Raw genomic sequence first — 19,092 nt, 5'->3', positions numbered from 1 at the left:
ATCTCCAGGGTTGCTTTAAACTCCCAGTACTCCAGTGTGGTAGCAACATTCTGGCCTGCCTTTTTACAGAGGCAGAGTCTGTGGTGGCCCCAGGCATGATCTTTGATTTAAAGTCTGAGCTCGTGATACCCAGGTGCGCCCTCTGCAAGGTCATGTTCTTTCAGGCTAAATAACAGAAGGATAACGTTCAGCTGGGTTCCTGAAGATGATTTCTTCCACCAGCAATCATCACTTTCCCCACCGGTTTCAAATGCAGTCATTTCTTTCATCTGTATTCCTATCTTGATTAGTGAGAAATTAATGAGCATGTAAGGTTTGATTTAGATAATGATTAATTAGGGGAAAATGCACCCTTCTAATAGCGAGTCACTATTATATGCTAAGGAAATTAGTTAATATTTTTGGATGGCAAATTGACTTGTCCTCCCTTTAAAAAAAATACCTTTTAAAAGTGATCATTTTTTCTTCATTAGTAGAGCTACCTGCAGTTAATACTTTGATACTTTAATAGTCATCTATTATTTTCCCTATGAGTCATGAAGCAACCAGTTTGGGATATCATTCCTTCTTTTGCTAAATATTACTTTCATGGTGATATTACATCATTATTTTTTTTAGCACAATGTACCTTTGTTAGCAAAAAAAAAAAAATCTGTCCATAAAGTAGACCTTGGCAATGAAATATGTCAAATCATATGATATGATATGTCAAAATGATATCATATATCATATCATATATAAAATATTTCAATTTTCATTATTACTGAGCCCTGAAGATTCCTCCTCTTCTGTTTCTGTTTGAGTATGCTTTATCTGCTCTTAGGAAAGAATAAGGAGCAAGGTCTACATTAATATTTCTTCTGTTCTTTATTGTGTTCTATAATGGGATTTTTGACAATTTATTGTCATTAGTAAAATTGCAGCTGAGTAAAATAACCAACATATAGAACACAATAAAGGTAATTAGAGAACGGGTGGGCTGGAAGTGACCTTGAGGGGGTTATTTAGTCCATTCCCAATTTCAGGCTGTAAGATTCCATCCCTCCTACGCAGCAGTTCTCCTCGCATTATGCTTTTGCTTGAGAACCAACGGTAGGCCTTTACTGCCTATGGTGTCAAGCCTACAGGCTTTTGTCTGTGCTCAAGACCCTTCACATTGTACCCTGAGAAGCTAGCGGTACCCCAGATTCCAGCTTCTCTCCAGGCAGGTTAGTCTTGACCTACTCCATTGCTGGTGCCAAACACATTGTACCCTCTTGGCCTCTCCAGATCCTTCCCTTCTAGCTCAAGCCCCACCTCCTCTGGAAGTTTCGTTTGGCCTCTAGAGTCTCTGGTGAATATGCATTTATCTAGCAAATGTTGTTCATAGGACATGTTTTAAAAATCAACCTGATGGAGATAATTTACAAACAATAAAACACACCCGTTTTGAGTGAAAAATTCAATGAGGTTTTACAAATCATATACCCACAGGGGATCCCTGGGTGGCACAGCGGTTTAGCGCCTGCCTTTGGCCCAGGGCGCGATCCTGGAGACCCGAGATCGAGTCCCATGTCGGGCTCCCTGCATGGAGCCTGCTTCTCCCTCTGCCTGTGCCTCTGCCCCTCTCTCTCTCTCTGTGTCTATCATGAATAAATAAATTAAAAATCTTAAAAAAAAAACAAATTATATACCCACAGAACCACTATGCCAGTGAAAATAGAGACCATTTCCATTGCCTCAGAAAAGATGCTGCATATTTTGTCAGCTGACAATATACCAACTTTTACCGTCCTCTAGCTGTTTTTGTGTGAAAATCCGGTCTCTTAGTGTGGGTTTTGTATTTGTAATTTTAATGTTCCTTAACATAATATTGTGCCAAGAAGGCTGAGCACTTTACCTGCATCGTCTCCCTCAATCCTTGCAATTACTCTGGAAGGTTAAGCGTTATTGATAATCCCCTTTTAGAGATAGGGACAGAAAATCATGTGGCACTTAAATAACCTACCCTTGTTTGCACAGCTAGCAAATGGTGGGGTAGGACTACATCATAAGCCACTTGACAAGGGGGCCATACTGCTTTTGATCTTTCCAGCCTACTAGTACCTGCCACGATGCTGACCTCCAGGCCATTAATACTTTCTGATTTGGAATAAAATCCAATAGAACAGACGCATTTTGACAGACCCATACCACATCGTTTGCTGTCCTCTTCCAATTAGGGACAAGGCTTATGCCTGGAATGGGATCTCTGAGTGAGTGTGTGAGCTTATGACTGCAAGTTCTTGAGCGGAGCCAAAAGAGAGCAAGTACTGGTCAAGAATGCAAGGTAACAGGTGGCCAAGCCTAAGACCTCCCCTGATGCAAGAGTACACATCAGGAAAGAGCCTTCTGTGGTACACCTGTGGCCTAGCCTCTGGAAGGGGAAGCAGCTGGGTAAGGGTGCCCAGCTTGGGTACACGTGGGAATAATCTTCCAGAAGAAAGCTGTATAACTCAAACTCCCTTTTCAGTAGGACCCAGAACTGGACCCAGTGTGCAAGGAAGACATGGCCTCAAAATAGTTAGAAATAAATTACTTGATAGTTCCTTCAAGTCAAACATCTACTTGTGTATCTTCAAGATGTTTGGAAATGGATTTTTGTGGTATTTTAAGATATTTTCCCAAGATCAAAGTTAGGCACATGGATGTAACATTTTCAGGGTCATCTGTCTCCACTCCCTTGTTTTAGACTAGAGAGGCACAAAGTTTTTCACCAGTGTTCTGGGTCTGCAGCCCTCATTAATTCCATATATATGCATATATGCACAGGGCTGAATGGGATCGACCCGGCATCCCAAGGAGATGGATGTCATTCTCTCCTCTTCAGGAACGGAAAATTCTAGGAGAGGGGATTATAGTATGAAGGAACTTTTTTAATCCTTCAAAATAAATGAGAACTAGCAGCCCAGTAATGACTTCAGTTAATTTTTTTTTAGCATCTGGGAATGCAAAGTTATTGAGCTCCAAAGACTTGAACCTTTCTGGCTCATTTGAATAGTCAATTGCTGAGCCTTCTCATCTCCATCCCCCACTATATTGCTTGTCTCTATTCCCATTTCCCAGCTGCATCCCATTTTTATATACAAAATATGAGTGCCTCTCTGATGAGTGTGGCCAACAATCACTTTTCCTTTCTGTCTAATAAAGGAGTTATTTCCCCCTTAACCTTCTTTTGTTCCTGACATTCTTGAAAGAATGCTATGCCATTTACTATGTCTTTTGTAGGTTGCATCTGATTTCTTGAATTGGCCTTTCTGCTTTGATTCAGACAAGTATGTAACAGTTCTCTGTGTACCTACTTAGTCATTTGCCTTGGTTACTTTTTATTCATCCCACTTGAGATTTGGTTTCCAGAGTAATTCTTTGTTTCATCGCCGAGGATTCCTCTCTCAGTTCTATTCTCTACTTCTTTTGGTTTTGGTGTTCTGCTTTGTTTCTTTCATGCACCTGTTCCTGCACTGAAACGGTTATCTTTCATTATTGTCATTTCATTTAGGCATGTCTAGCTCTCCTGGCCCACTTTGTTCCTTATGTTCTCTTGTGCTGGAGCTTATTTTAAGCTGCCTTTGAGTTACATGAAATTTACTTAAAATGTTTTTCCCGTTGGTGTCTATTTCTTTCCTTCCTGGCTTGGAAATTCTGAATTCATCTCAGTTTATATATGTTTTGTTTCCTCAAATATATGGCTAACTCTTAGCCTCCAGATCAGTTGTACTGGTTTATTGATTAATCAGGCAGTGGTAACTGGGAGGGAGGACAAACATTGCTACATGTAAATTTCTTATATCTGGATATAACTTATACATTTCTTCATGATGTCTGACATATTTTCCCCCAATTCTCATTTGATGTTTTATTCCTTTCAAGACTTTTGGCTCAGCTAATTCTTGAGGTAGTGGGGAGGTTTTACCAGGATAAGATTTGACCAACCCAGGGAAGGGGCACACTAGGCAAGCTCTAAGTTACTTTATAAATGATCATGTCAAAGGCAAACCAAACCGGTGTCATGGTAATTCAACAAGGTGGTCCTGGGTTTCTGCAGGCACACTGAGTGGTAATTTGTTACCTTCTAATATCTAACAACTCACAGCACTTCACAGAGGAAAGATCTGAACCCCATTATTTTATGATTCCCACTGGCTAAAGCTGGTAGCAATAGGAACACTATCAACACCCACCCTGCCAAATAAACCCTACCATTCCTAAGAACTGGAAGTCCTCACCGGTGGAAATGTAGAGACACAGAAGATTTTTTTTTTTTAATTTTTATTTATTTATGATAGTCACAGAGAGAGAGAGAGAGAGAGGCAGAGACACAGACAGAGGGAGAAGCAGGCTCCATGCACCGGGAGCCTGATGTGGGATTCGATCCCGGGTCTCCAGGATCGCGCCCTAGGCCAAAGGCAGGCGCCAAACCGCTGCGCCACCCAGGGATCCCGAGACACAGAAGATTTTATTTATAACATTTAATTCTAAGAATGTATTCAAATGAAGATATTTTAAACACACATGACTTAGGCATCAACTGACCAAGAAAATAAAAAGACATTGCTAAATGGACAGGAACTTGGTATATGGCAAGTATCTGCTCTGCAGGATTTTCCTATCTATACATGTGTCTGCACCAACCTTGTTTAAATCTGGATTAGCCAGTCTTCCCGAAGGGGTCTCTTCCCCTTCATGGTCTAGTAAACTGCATCAGTTACTACTCCTAGAATAGCATTATATTTTGTAACCTCAAGTAGAAAGAACACAGTGAGCTAGAACGCACTCTGTTTTGTTTTTTCAGAAGATAACCATAAAGCCTTTAAGCTTGGACCATATTTAAAATCAGTTTAAGGCTTGTATATGAGATTGACATTTATAAGAGATAAATCTGAACTCTGTGTCTCCAGACCCCAAATTGTATTTTGACACATTAAATATCACCTTTCCATCCAGTGCTATAAATTGCAGTGCTGGGTTCGGTTTGGTGATATGTATTGTCCGTGCTTTCCGTTTACTACTTTTGTCAGCAGCTCCCTTGAGGAAGGGGAAGGGAGAGCTCGAAGACCATACCCTGGACTCCCAACAGTGATGTCATGTAAGGCAACACTTGATGAATTTCATTCTTAAATTAAGAAAATAAAACTTGGACACATATATTAAGGTCATGATTAACTGGAATTCCTAGGGAAATAAGATGTAATAAAAATAAATTTTTCTGGTCACTTAGGACTAGTCTCTCACCGCAGAACCCCCCCCATATTTTAAAACTTTAGTTGTTGCAAAGCTGTCTAGAATGTCTGCATATGCTTGCTAGCCTTACTTCAGTAGATTTGATATTTATTATAGACTCTTACTTTGCCAAGGACCTTCAGGACTTTGGGAGAGTCTTCCTTCTACACCATATATACATTTTGTCATCCTGGCTAACTATGTTGCTTTATTACACTCACTTCTTATGCATTAGGTTTTTATCTCTGTTAACCCCTTTAGACAGTGAGCTCTCTCTCTGTGGATAAGGACCATGTCTCTCTTGTTTGAAGAGGTACCTCCACCACTTAGTGCCACATTTGGGACTTAGAAGATGAGTCCGATTGAGTCTTCTGAGAAGCAGATGCCAATATGGCACCAGATGCATAAGGGACTTCTTAGGGAAAACCTTTGTAAAGGAAAATGAGCAGGGAGCTGAAGGATGCTGGAAGAACCCTCACACTGTGGTGCAGGTCTGACCCTGTGGAGGAGAGAGGGAGAGAAGAAAGGGAGAATGGGAAGAATCTTTGATTGCAGTACAGTTTTAAGGACATTTTGTCAAGGTCAGTAGGGAGTCCTTGAGCCCAAATCCCTGTCAGGGAAGTCCTGTGTTTTGCAGGACTTAGCATCTTTGTCATGCTCCATCATCAGCTGGGGCAGCCCCTGCAGACTGTGGCCTGGGTACAACGTGGTGGTGAGTTCAGAGTGCAGCAGCAGGGGCCATTCATCAGTCACACATAGCACAATAGATCTGAGATGCGTGTTTTCATGGCCACCGCAGAGGGATCTCAAAAAATGAGATTGGAGGGAGAGTCTGAGTACAATGGGAGTTCCAGAAGAGAAGGAAGATTGGACTTAATATTCATTGAACCCTAATATTTGCTAGTGTCGGTGGAAGATATAAAATCATGGTACTCCCCCTCATTTCCTTCATCTCTCCTCAGATGTTACCTTAGGAAAGAAGCCTTTTAAAAAAAATTTATTTATTCATGAGAGACACAGAGAGAAGGCAGAGACATAGGCAGAGGGAGAAGCAGGCTCCTCTCAGGGAGCCCAATGTGAGACTTGATCCCTGAACTCTGAGATCACGCCCTGAGCCAAAGGCAGATGCTCAACTGCTGAGCCACCCAGGCGTCCCGGAAAGAAGCCTTTTCTGACTACACTATATAAATAGAATTGTTACTGTCACCACCACCTACCCTATCTCCCTTTGGTTTTTAAACGTTAAAAAAAATTAACAGCTTTATTGAGGTATAATTAACATACAATAAGGTACATATTTTAAAGGTATAATGTGATAATCTTGACACGTGTATGGCCATGAGACAAATCACTGCAACAAAAATTATGAATATATCCATCACTCTGCCAAATTTCCTCACTCCTGCCCCATCCCTGCCCTGTGTTCCCTCCCCAACAACCACTGAACTGCTTTCCATCACTATAGGTTAATTTTCATTTGGTAGACTTTTATATAAATAGAACCACAGAATATATAATTTTTTTGATGTGGCTTCTGTCACTTAGCATAATGTTTTTGGGGTTCATCCCTGTGGTAGCACAGATATATATATATATATATATATATATATATATATATATATATCTCACAGTTGGTTTTTCCTTCCTTCCTTAGTCCTACTTTCTCTGTAGTACTTATCATTACTTGACTATATGTGTGTGTGTAGTTTATTGTATGTATACACACACTATATACACAAACTGTACATATATATATACACTTACTATATATATATATATATATATACACACACACACTCATATATTTGTGTCTCTATATATCTGCTATATATCTGCTGTATCCACAGTGCTTGGCACATGGTAGGTGCCCAATAAAATATCTGTTGAACAACTCTCATCTGTTCTACTGGCTTCAATTTTCATTCATATGCTGATGACTTCCACAGTTGCAGAAATGTGTTGTGTCACTAGTGAAGAGCTGAGAATGACAAAGGTTTCAATCATTGGGAAACTTGGCAGATGATGATCATTAACTGAGACATAGAACACAAGAGATGGAACTGTGTGTGTGTGTGAGAGAGATACATTGAGTTCAGTTTCGGGTATGCTGAATTTGAGATGCCCATGGAGTGGTTGCAGATATGGAGTTTTGGAGCTCAGGAGAGAGGTGAGGGTTGGGTTAGGGAGTTCAGTAGTCACATGGGTATCAATGAGATCATGAGTGGGGGGAGATGTAGAATGTGGGGGAAAGTCAATGACATTAAAGTGATAGAAGAAGAGGAAACATGAAAAGGCAAACAAGAGTGGCCATAGCAGTAGGTGTGTGTGTGTGTGGGGGGGGGGTGGGTGGGTAGGTTCACCAAGACAAGGGAGGAGGAGAGCCTTTTTAAGAAGGGGAGATAGGTTGACTGTGAGGGATGCTGCAAAAGGTCACATTGGATGAGGACTGAGAAGAGGTTCTGATTCCCTAATTTTGGAATAAGCAAGGAGATTATTCATTTGGCAAATTTTATGGGGCTACAAAAATAAAAAAGCACTGCGCATCATAAGTGAGGTAGTAAGGAAGTAGCTCAGGAGTTCAGAGGTCAGCATTTGGAATTTGGATACAGTTAGGATATTGTAGTTGTAGGGATTTTGATGGTTATCTGAATGTTAATATTGTCCTCTGGATGTTTCCTCTGTAAATCTTACCCCAGACCTTTAGTTAACAATGACTGCAGAGCTTTGATATGATATTGTTTTAATCATTTATTCCAAAAAGCCACATTGGGTTGGCAGACCTACATTTCATTAGGAAATCATAACTGGAGTTTTGAAAATTGCTTCTTGGTTGTGCTCTCATTCATAAATTATAATCAAGAAAAATAAATCGTCAGAGCAAAGATTAATCTTTAATGGACAAATTAAATATTGGTGTTCAATGACGTCTACATGGTGCTATAAATTATTTTATGCAGAATTTATGAGTCAAACCTAGGCAATTAATTCAAATGGTTATTCGAAAAGAAGCAGGCATCAGGATAATTGGGAGAAAGCAGGGATTAGTTAAGATAAACACTCATTTCAAATAATCAAGATTTTACTGTATTTTTTTAAAAAATGCCTTTTTTGCCTTGTTCACTTCGTGTGTGTGTGTGACATCGTGCTTATGGAACTATGAAAAACTTATTTGTTTCAGGATCAGATTTGCAAGTGTGTCTCCCCAAGGGCCCAACGTGCTGCTCAAGAAAGATGGAAGAGAAATACCAGCTGACAGCACGGTTGAATATAGAACAGCTGCTTCAGTCTGCAAGCATGGAGCTGAAGTTCCTGATTATCCAGAATGCCGCAGTCTTCCAAGGTGAGTTCTGGGAATCACTCTAGATGTGCTTCTCCATGGCATCCTTCCTTTGGGCACTGGGCTTTCAGATGCTAAAGCATAATTCACAAATTACCATGCCAGCACTAATGCTTGTTAGAGAAACCTCCCACTGAGAGATTCTGTTGCAGGAAAAACAGTTTTTAGAGAAGCTGCGTTTCACTCTTTGGAGAGGTGAGCATCATCAAAAATCATCATCCAAGGATGTTCAGATTACCTGTGTGCAAAAGCTACAAATACCCCACAGAGAGGGCAAATGATATATATCTTCTCTCACCGAGCCTTAAGACTTGTTTAAGAAACAAAAGAGTTTACTTAAATATCAGTTTTCCCCAGGCATGGGTTAGATGCTTGTGGAATGTGCATGAACTCCTTCTGACCACGGGGACCATTTCCATAGGGATGGGGAGTTTGGCTCGATAGCCCTATATTTTCTCATTTGTGTGAGTGGTTACCTCTTGTTTCTTTGTGAGTCTCTGTTCTTACTATACCTGTGGGTAGCTATAAAAGAAGCTGCTGTGGCATTGCCAGAATGGGTCAGAAATTCCATTTCTCTTTGCTAAGTTGTAGGCATATCTCAGCAGGATGGAGAGTACCTCCCTTGATTCAAAGACTCAGCTAGGAATGATGATGATAGCCACCGTCAGAGTAGTGAGAGCAAGTACTTCTGTGGCACCATGTGCTAGGTACTCTTATAAGTATTTTATATGTATGTATTCTTTTAATCTTCACACTAACCCCATGAAGTAAGCCTTATGATTGGTATCCCCATTTAACAGATGAGAAGCCAAGGCACATAGTGGTTAAGTAACTTGCCTGAGGGCACACAACTAATAAATGGTGAGAGCAGGATTTGAACCCAGGAGGTCCAGCTCTTAGAGTCTATACTTGTATATGCTACTTCCTGGGTGTTGTTATTTTTTAAAGATTTTATTTATTTATTTATTTATTTATTTATTTATTTATTTGAGAGAGAGAGAGATTGAGAGAGAGAAAGAGCACACAGAGGCAGAGGGAGAAGCAGACTCCCTGCTGAGCAGGGAGCCCGATGCGGGGTTTGATCCCATGACCTAGAGAGGCATGAAGGCAGACGCTTAACAACTGAGCCCAGGCACCCCTGGGAGGGGAAATTAATTACCGATATTGAGGCTTTCTTCTGTATTTCCTGAGGCACAGGATATCAGCTACCTTTTTCTTGCTTTACAGAGAATTGGAGTCAGATAGAAAAATAACACTTCTGATGACTTGACATTCTAAATGTTTAGGTTTATGGCACCTTGATAAAGATTAACCTCTCTGAATTGTAAGGTAGGTTGATTACAGCTTATTTTGTGTATTACAAGGAGAATCTTAGAATTAACTAAGAAAATTACTCAAATTAGCTAATAAAGCATACATTCATAATAGTTTCTTGGGTCAAAGCCTCAGGGGATGTTGGCTTGATTATATGAAGTACAGTATATAAGCGTGAAGTATTTGTTCTCTTATTTATGCAGTCAGACTCTTGTGAAGAGTTTGTTGAGACTAACAATTTGGCAATAGAATGAATAATTTAAGCTGATTTTAAAAATACATGTACCATTCATGTACCTCTTAGATTGGTTTTGGAGCTAATCTGCTGGCTGAAAGTAGGGTGGTAAGAAGTGATGGGACATGAGAATTGGGTTGAAGCAGAGAGCCAAATCTTACTCTTCAGGGTGTCAGGTGCTCTTCAGAATGGAGTGTCTGTGATTTGTTTCATTCTTAGAATGACCAGACCCACAAATGTTATCGTACCATTGTGGGCTGGTTGGAGGTGGGCAGGATAATGATGTCACTGCTAGTCCAGCATGCAGAGTAGCTGACATGGCTGCCCATCTGAGGGCCTTGGGTGTCAAGCATTCCCACTTCTGCCCAGTCCTGTGTTTTTGCATGCTGTTTCCTAGGCCTGGAGCAACACAAGACTAGAAGAAAGCAAGTTCTGACCAGATTTTGATCGGCTTAGTGTGGAGGGTGAACTGTAGTCATGTGAACAGAGGCTGGAAAGTGTGGGGCAGCATGTACTAGTTGTATCCCCAGTCTCTCTCTCTCTCTCTCTCTCTCTCTCTCTCTCACACACACACACACACACACAAATATATATTATTTCTCAAATTGTGAACATAGGCAAGATGTTGTATTCTTGATTGCTTAGAACAAGACAGCAGTCCCCTTTCCCCCTTACTTATTATTCTGATGAACTGAACTTGGGAGGGCACAGTTATTTTTTCCTTAACATATACTCCTTCCCCAAGAGTCTGGTAGACCAGATCATTGCTCCCATACTTCACTCATATGAAATTTGATGCAAGCTCTTTTCTCTACCACATGAAGTTGAAGAAGGCTCATGTTGATATTGGCCTATATCCACGATCTCTTTAGGATCCCTTCACTAGGTCTAGACTGGAGGTATTTAAGCTGTGAATGTTTTCTGCAATCATGTGCACACTTCCACGAGCAATCCTTACTGCCTTGATTTGGATTTTATGTCTTCATTTGCAAGAAGCCTTTGCCCTCATAAATGAGCCCGGGGCCCTTTGCTACAGTAGTTGGAGTGCTCTCTTGCTAATGTTGTTTTGATAATGATTGAAGCATTAAAAAAAAGTTGTTCTTTATTTTAAGTCTTTGCATTGCCTCGTTTCCTAAATTTAATTTACTTGGATGTGCTTAGTAAAATGGGGCAGCACAATCGTTTTTTGTTTCTGCTTAATTAATTCTTTTTGAAAACCTCTGCCAAAAGATTTTCTTTTCTCTTTTTCTTCTCCCCGACCTAATAATGATTACAATGATAATAATACTAATGGTAATTTATTAAGTGCCTACTATATGATGCTTTCTTTTACATAATTCCCTCATTGAATTTTCCCAGCAGCTCTCTGAGGTTCTACTGTAATTATCTCCAATGAGGAAACTCATTGATGCCACAGCTTCTTCTAAGGCATCATGTGACACGGTCTTCCTTGTTCTTGGTGTGCTTAAGATGAAACAAAATTAGGAAGTTGTAGGATTTGTGGTCCTTGAGCAGAAAACTGGGATTGAATTCTGTATTTTTCATCCTCTCTCCACCACCACTACACCTTCAAGCCTGGAGCTCTGTTTTCCTTGCAGAATGCCATTCTAACTTCCCGTCCCATCAGGAAGTATTTGGGGGGTATGCTGAGGGGTTTTTTTTCTGAATTTTGGAGGATTCCAGTCTTCCCCAAGATGTCACTGACTTTGAGGAAGAGCAGACTCTTCAGCTTTTCTGGAAGTTGCACAACCCACAACTTGAACTGGCTTCTTCAGAGGGGAGAAATATAGTGGTCAAGTGGAAGACCTCTCTGTGCTCCTGAAATGCCATGGAGCTCCTGCTTAAGTAGTCGAGAGCTCCTCAGGTCCTCATTCAGTGTCTACCACTGTTCTAAGTTTATGTGTGATCTTTACCAGCTTGATTTTTTTAGTTTTCTAGCCAGTGGTAGATAAGGAGTTGGGTGGAAGGGTTATGGAAGAATGCCAGAGGGGGAGGTACATATAAGGAGCAAGAAGTTATGAGTGACAGTAAGGGGGGGAAGACATACAAGTGGACTCAGGAGCTTACTGAATGGACAGTCTGGAGAGCATTTAGTGGAGGGGTCCATCCTACATGCCTCAGTAGCCTCTATGTTATAGTAGGTCCAACAACCACTGACCATAGTGATGGCTGTGAATCAATAAAAAAAGATCAGAGTATTTCACCATTTTTATTTTCCTTAACATTTTCATTGTAAGTGGCTAAAACATATTGTGGGGAGCTGAAAGGCAATGGAAGAAACACTGGCCTTGGAGTCAGATCATTGAAGTTCTGATGCTAGTTCTGCATTGGTGAGCTTTATGACTTTGGGTGGCCATTGAGACTCCATTAGCCTCAGTCTTGTTATCCACAAAATGGGTATGATAATTATGGCCCTGTTTATCTCTTAGGGTAGAGATAATGTGTGTGAAAGCATCTTGAAAACCGTAAGGCACAGTAGTTATGCATTATTATCTAGACAGCTCATTTATGTGGCCTGCTTTACCCCAGGTGGTGCCAGATAAATGGCACATTACCATTATAGACATTAGTCTAGATAGAGCTGGAGGTCACGATGTAGTTCACCCACTTTTGCCACCTACAGATGATACTCAAAACAGCTTCAGTGCACAGGTGAGAGAGCACTTAGGTAAGATAGCCTTTGAAAAAGTGGGTTTTTTTTTGGGGGGGGTACATTCTTGGATGTGAAGCTGTACTGTTCAAAATGTCAATACTGCCGGGAGCAAGCCTTTTTTCCAGCTTCCCAAAGCTTCTCTTTGGGCCCCTAGCTGGTATAGTTTACACACAAACAAGTGGCTAGATGGGGAAGGGTTTGTTATATTTGGGCCATACATGTGTTTTTCAGGCCATATTTTAATTGCATCGTCTGGCCCACATTATCATGGTAGCGTTGGACGGCTTGCTTCTACCTGCTTTCTACAGAGGAGATGAACATGATGTCTGCATGGTGGGGGACAGTGGGGGTGGTGGGGACAGTGTTTCTGTGCTGCTGTTTCTTCACTCCCTTGTTCCCCATTTCCATCTGCTCTTGGCAGTTCTTAGACTTTTTATTTTTTTTCCCTGTCAGATTCCTGTCTCTCCCACTCCCCCTAAATAAAATTGACCTTGGTTAGAACACCCTTTTCCATCAGCTCGGAGCAATTTCTCCAGTCATTTCTGCTTGAAATAACTGTTTAGGGACATTATTCAAGCAAAGCTTTTCTTTTCCTTCACAGTTAATATGTGACTAAATAATTGCTCGAATGTTGATAAACATGTTTTTGAGATTCAATCATTTGTTAATTTAGTTTTTATAATGTTGTGGGGGTTTTAAGCGAGCACCGAGCAATTTTTCTCCATTTCACAATTTTTCCCCTTGACTAGTCTGACAGTTCTCCAGCTCCGGGCAGGCTGAGCCCCACCAAGTCCCTGACTCCGACCACCGGCCATTTCTGTCAGATCCCTTCCTTCTTTGAAAATAACGTACGGGGAGGAAATAATTACATTGATGTCTAATCAGGACTTAATTCATTTACCAGGGCTAAACGCAATAACATTAAACTGGATAGAAGAATTTTAGGAACGCAAACCATGACCATGAGTGAGGTTATATATCCTCAAAAATGTAAATTATTAATCAAACCACTCATCTGTACAGCAAAGCTTTAGTAATCCCATTATAAAAGGGTGAATTTCTCATCAGAGCCCAGAAGATGCTGGCTTTAATTAGGGTACTTTTATGGCGCTTACTTCAAGAGACATTTTGGTTACAAAGTCTTTAAAAATGCGACTCTTTAATTATTAGTGCCATCGGAAAAACAATTGGAAGCTGGGTGTTTAAAGTCCTTTTGGTTTTAAACTTAGAACTCTTGGATTCAATGTGGTTTCAAAATTCTGTGGCCTTCACAGAGCCAGAGGCTGGGGGAGTTGTAAACCTTTACTGTGCCCTCTTATTGATTTAGAAAATCAGTCATTAGGCTGAAAACTGTTTAATAAAAAGAGCTTAGAAAAATGACTCAGTGTGCGGGTGGAGACTGTTCTGGGGCCAACATGAGGTGAGGAGATTATACAGATTAACTCTTTACCCTAGCCTGTGCTGCTCGACGCAGTAGGGCTCTGGCTGCCATGCTCCTGCCCACCTTCTCACTAGTGGGCCCAACGAAGCAAATTAAAGGACATTGTCCCTGCCCTCCAGAAGCTTCCAGGAAAAATACCACTTTTGCCTCCAGTGATTATTCTCCATCCTTCCCCCCACTGGGATTTGTTTACTTTCTGAAAACATATGTTCCTCCTCCTCTTTCTGCTCACTGAGTTGCAGTACCTGGTATTGAAGTAATGAAGCATATGTTTGAGAGATTTGAATTCTCCTGTCAGTAGAGTGGAGGTAGAAATGATTTTCCTTTAATCTGGAAGTGGTAACATAGAAATTAAAAACACCTTTCCTCCTGTTGACTGTGAGAGGCTTCCAGGGGCCGAGGTGTGCCCTTGTACCCCTCCTTTTTTCCTCATCCTGGCTTACAGTCAGCCCCAGGTCTCGTTTCTTCCTTCATGTTCACCTCACATCTTCTTCCCTGCACCCCCTTCCCCTCTGCCCTCCCTGAGTCTCAGTGGTCACATTGAATGCATAGTGATGCCACTGGCCTCGTCTCTGATTTGAGTTCCAGGCGCCATCAGCTCACACCTAGACTACCAGCAAAGGTGGGACTAAGTTTCATGCCTTTGGACTCCTCCTTTGCTACCCAGTCCAGCTACAGAGTGTGATGATTAAGAGGGCAGGCTCTGTAGTCATTTGGTCCAGGTTTGAGTGAGTCTCGCTGGGGTTAGGTAGGACAAGTGGGGTAGCTGTGGAGAAGAAGAAGTTGAGGGCTTGGGCCAAGAATCAGACCTCCTCTCTGAACATGTGCTAAGTCAGTGGGAGATGAATGGAAAGTCTCCTCTTTCAAAGTGTCCTACTGGCATTGTCTCATCGATCTTACGACAGTCCTCTGAGGTTGATACTATGATTAGCCTCGTTTTTACTCTGAGGATGTGGGGTTTTAGAGAGATTTCTGTGATTTGTCTCATGTCAGCCAATAAATGGCAGGGGCAGGAATTGAACCTGGGAAGTCCAGAGCCTGGGCCCTTTTATGTTATATATTGCCTCTGTGTATTTTGTTTCACAGTCATGGGCCACCTCCCCAATTTAACCCTGCTTTCTTGCAAGGGAATTCTGTTGTATTTAATTAAAACACATTTGCTGAACAAGTACCTAGCATATCTGGAGGCAGGCATTGTGGGAGATTCAAAGAAAGAGTATTTCCTGCTTACCTTCAATTTCTAGAAACCAAAACTTTTATACATAACTCAGGTACAAAGCATCCTAAGAGAAATGCTGTGAGAAATGGTTCACAGTTTTCTGAGATGAGTAAGGGTAGATTCAAGTTTGGTGGGGCCCAAAGCTTATCCAATCTGGGGGCCCTTTTTAAGAAAAAGAAGACAAAATGAAAACTACAAAATGCCTGTGCCTCTTCCAGGTGGAGGCTTGCAAGTGTGGGTTCCTGCAGCTTAGGTTTCATTAGCTTCACAGGAAACCCGCCTCTGTATGGGAGTGGGAGGTTGGAGATTAATTCCAACTAAAGGGTAAGAGGTTCTTGGAGGAGATTGTCTGTATGAATTCCCTAGACAGACATGGCTCTTGATCAAAGAGAAAGGGCAGGTGAGGGAGTTAGGTAAATCAGTGCACATCTTTTTCTCAATTAAATTAAAATTTGAACATTATTAATTGCTTACCAGATACCAGTCTTACTGGCCTCCCTGGCTAGCCTTGTAGCATCTCAGCCATCCCCCACCTCCCTGAAAGGGCCAGGTGCCTAGGAGACATGCAGAGGGGCATGGTGTGACAGACATGTGCGCTGGCTTCGGGCAGGCTGGAGTCAAAGTCCCAGCTCTGCTAAGTCCTCTCTTTGTGGCTTCTCTTGGAGCAAGTCACTTCTCTTGGAGCCATTAATAAAGCAGGGTTAAATCAGAGGAGGGCTATGAAGAGCTCAGCCTGATGCTCGTCTGTAGGAATCAAATGCACAGTGGCCATTGGTTTTGCTATTCTCTGGTGTATGTTTGTCAGCATAACTGTAGACGAGGTGGAATATCTTCGCTTTGCAGTATTGATGGCCACATATCTGGCATGCGTACTTTTTAAAAGATGCTTTCCTATGCTTTAATGTAGTTATTCATGTAAAAATGTTCCAGTATACCCACTTCTAATCCTATCATTCAGAAAAAGACCGCTTATCATATTTCAATGTGTTTTCTTCCTTTTTCTCTGGTGTGTGTGTGTGTGTGTGTGTGTGTGTGTGTATGTATGTGTGTGTGTGTATTTAAGACTAAATAGTATGCATTTTCTAAATGGTCCCCTAGTGGTCTGAACGAGTTAATGTAGTCTTATGATCTAACCAGCAATGGCAGACTCTGATTTCACTGGGTTACGTCAGGAGGGGAGGGAGAACAAAATTAATGAGGGCAGCTCGGGTGGCTCAGCGGTTTAGTGCCACCTTTAGCACAGGGTGTGATCCTGGGGACCCGGGATCAAGTCCCACGTCGGGTTCCCTGCATGGAGCCTGCTTCCCGTCTGCCTGTGTCTCTGCCTCTCTTTCTCATAAATAAATAAATAAAGTCTTTTAAAAAATGATTAAATGAAACTAGGATGTATATGATCCCTCTTTTGGTTGAAGTTCTTTAGCATTAGTACTGGACCTAATTAACTGAAATGTAATTATTGGATGAGACCAGGTTCTACTGTATTCACTCTCCTGGGATCCTGTGTTTTTCCTTTTTAATGCTTACCAAGTTCATAATGACACATGTATGGATATTTTGTTAACATGGGTCTCCTTTCCTGGAGAATGATCTCTCCGAGGGTAGGGCTTACCTGTATTCTACCTCACTGCTATATCCTCAGGTGAGATATTAGAGAGTAAATGTTTGAACACACACACACAGGCACACACGCATCTACACATATACATGATTAAAATATGTAGTGCTAACAGAAGCAGATTTCCAGCTCTTCTGCTTCCTCTCTAGCAAGTACCACTATGACCAAATAGGAAAAAATACGACCTATTGCCTGCAGCATTTTTTTTTTTTTAGGTTTGATAATTTAGAGAGACAGAGAGCAAGCTGAATGTGGAGGGAGGGGCAGAGGGAGAATGAGAGAGACTCCCAAGCAGGCTCCATGCCCAGCACAAAACCCAATGTGGGGCTCAATCTCATGACCCTGAGATCATGACCTGAGCTGAAATTGAGAGTTGGGCACCTAACTAACTGAGCCACACAAGCGCCCCTATTTTTAGGTTTTGAACTCTACTCAGATATAAGATCTTATGAGTGTAGACAATAGGTTGAAGCTTTCCATTTTGAGATGAAATGTCTTATGCATATCTTGAGCTGCTGCCTCTTCCTATGGCCTCACCAGTCTCTGACTTGCTGGTTGTCTTTTCTTCCAGTCTGATCTAGGCTCTTCACACAGCACTGTGAACAAGGCTCAGAGCCATAGATTTACATTTGGTGACCAAGAGTCATGAGAATTGTGATACCTGTCAGCTTCTCTAAATATGCTCTCATGCATCATTCCTGATTACAAGGGGCACGTAAAAATAACAGAGCAAACTTTCTTTCAGGATACTCTCTTTTTATTTTTATTTTTATTTTTTTATTTTTTTATTTTTTATTTATTTATGATAGTCACAGAGAGAGAGAGAGAGAGGCAGAGACACAGGCGGAGGGAGAAGCAGGCTCCATGTACCGGGAGCCCGATGTGGGATTCGATCCCGGTCTCCAGGATCGCGCCCTGGGCCAAAGGCAGGCGCGAGCTCCATGTACCGGGAGCCCGATGTGGGATTCGATCCCGGGTCTCCAGGATCGCGCCCTGGGCCAAAGGCAGGCGCCAAACCGCTGCGCCACCCAGGGATCCCTACTCTCTTTTTAAAAAATAAGTTTTGACAACATAAATGAGTACTACAAACCCCAATTTGCAGTTTTACTTTCCATGGTTTCGGTTGCCCAAGGTAAACCATAGTCTGGGATCAGATGATCCCCCTTTGCTGTCAGCAGGACAGTAGTGGCCTAACACCATGGCATCCTGCCCATGTCATCCACCTCATTTCATCTTGTTATGTAGGCATCTTACTGTCTCACCTCGTCATGGGAAGAAGAAGGGTGAGTACAGGACAATAAAATGTTTTGAGAAAGAGACCACATTCATGTGACTTTTCTTACAGTTTGTTGTCATTGTTCTATTTTATGATTAGTTACTGTTGTTAATCTCTTCCTGTGCCTAATTTATAAAGGAAACTCTATCATAGGATTCTTTTTTTTTTTAATTTTTTTTTAATTTTTTTAAAATTTATTTATGATAGTCACACAGAGAGAGAGAGAGAGAGAGGCAGAGACATAGGCAGAGGGAGAAGCAGGCTCCATGCACCGGGAGCCTGATGTGGGATTCGACCCCGGGTCTCCAAGATCGCGCCCTGGGCCAAAGGCAAGTGCCAAACCACTGCGCCACCCAGGGATCCCTATCATAGGATTCTATGTATAGGGAAAAACAGAGTCCGTCTAAGGTTTAGTCATATCCATGCTTTAGGCGCCCACAAAATGTCTTGGAATGTATCCCTATGGATAAGGAGGGGGGACTACTGTACATGTATATTAGAGAAAATGAAAAGACCCCCCCCCAAAAAAACCTGGAAAATAGAATGACCTACATGTTAGCTCCCAAAGGATAGTTATATTAACATTTTGGTGTATAATCTTGCATACTTTGGTTCAGTATTATACATATATAGGTCATGTATATATTTTTCAAAAATGGATTATATTGCTTTTTCACGTGATATAGCCTTCTTTCTGTGTCAATAATGTATTTCTGTAATATAGTCAAAGTATAGTATTTAGAGGCCACATAGTACTTAGTCAT

At 41.5% G+C, this 19,092-nt stretch overlaps 1 protein-coding gene across 1 annotated transcript in view; it reads left to right on the top strand.

Moving 5' to 3' along the window:
- GPC3 (glypican 3) overlaps window positions 1-19,092 on the top strand; it is a 434,855-nt gene that overhangs the window by 25,172 nt on the left and 390,591 nt on the right. Inside the window, exon 2 of the mRNA XM_041741320.1 lies at window positions 8,417-8,578. Within this exon, the coding sequence (XP_041597254.1) occupies window positions 8,417-8,578 (162 nt within the window). The remainder of the gene's footprint in view (window positions 1-8,416; window positions 8,579-19,092) is intronic.

The sequence above is a fragment of the Vulpes lagopus genome, chromosome X (assembly GCF_018345385.1).
Source record: "Vulpes lagopus strain Blue_001 chromosome X, ASM1834538v1, whole genome shotgun sequence".
NCBI classification, from domain to species: Eukaryota; Metazoa; Chordata; class Mammalia; order Carnivora; family Canidae; genus Vulpes; species Vulpes lagopus.
The sequence above is the reverse complement of the archived record's forward strand: the minus strand, read 5'-3'. Positions and strand labels throughout refer to the sequence as shown.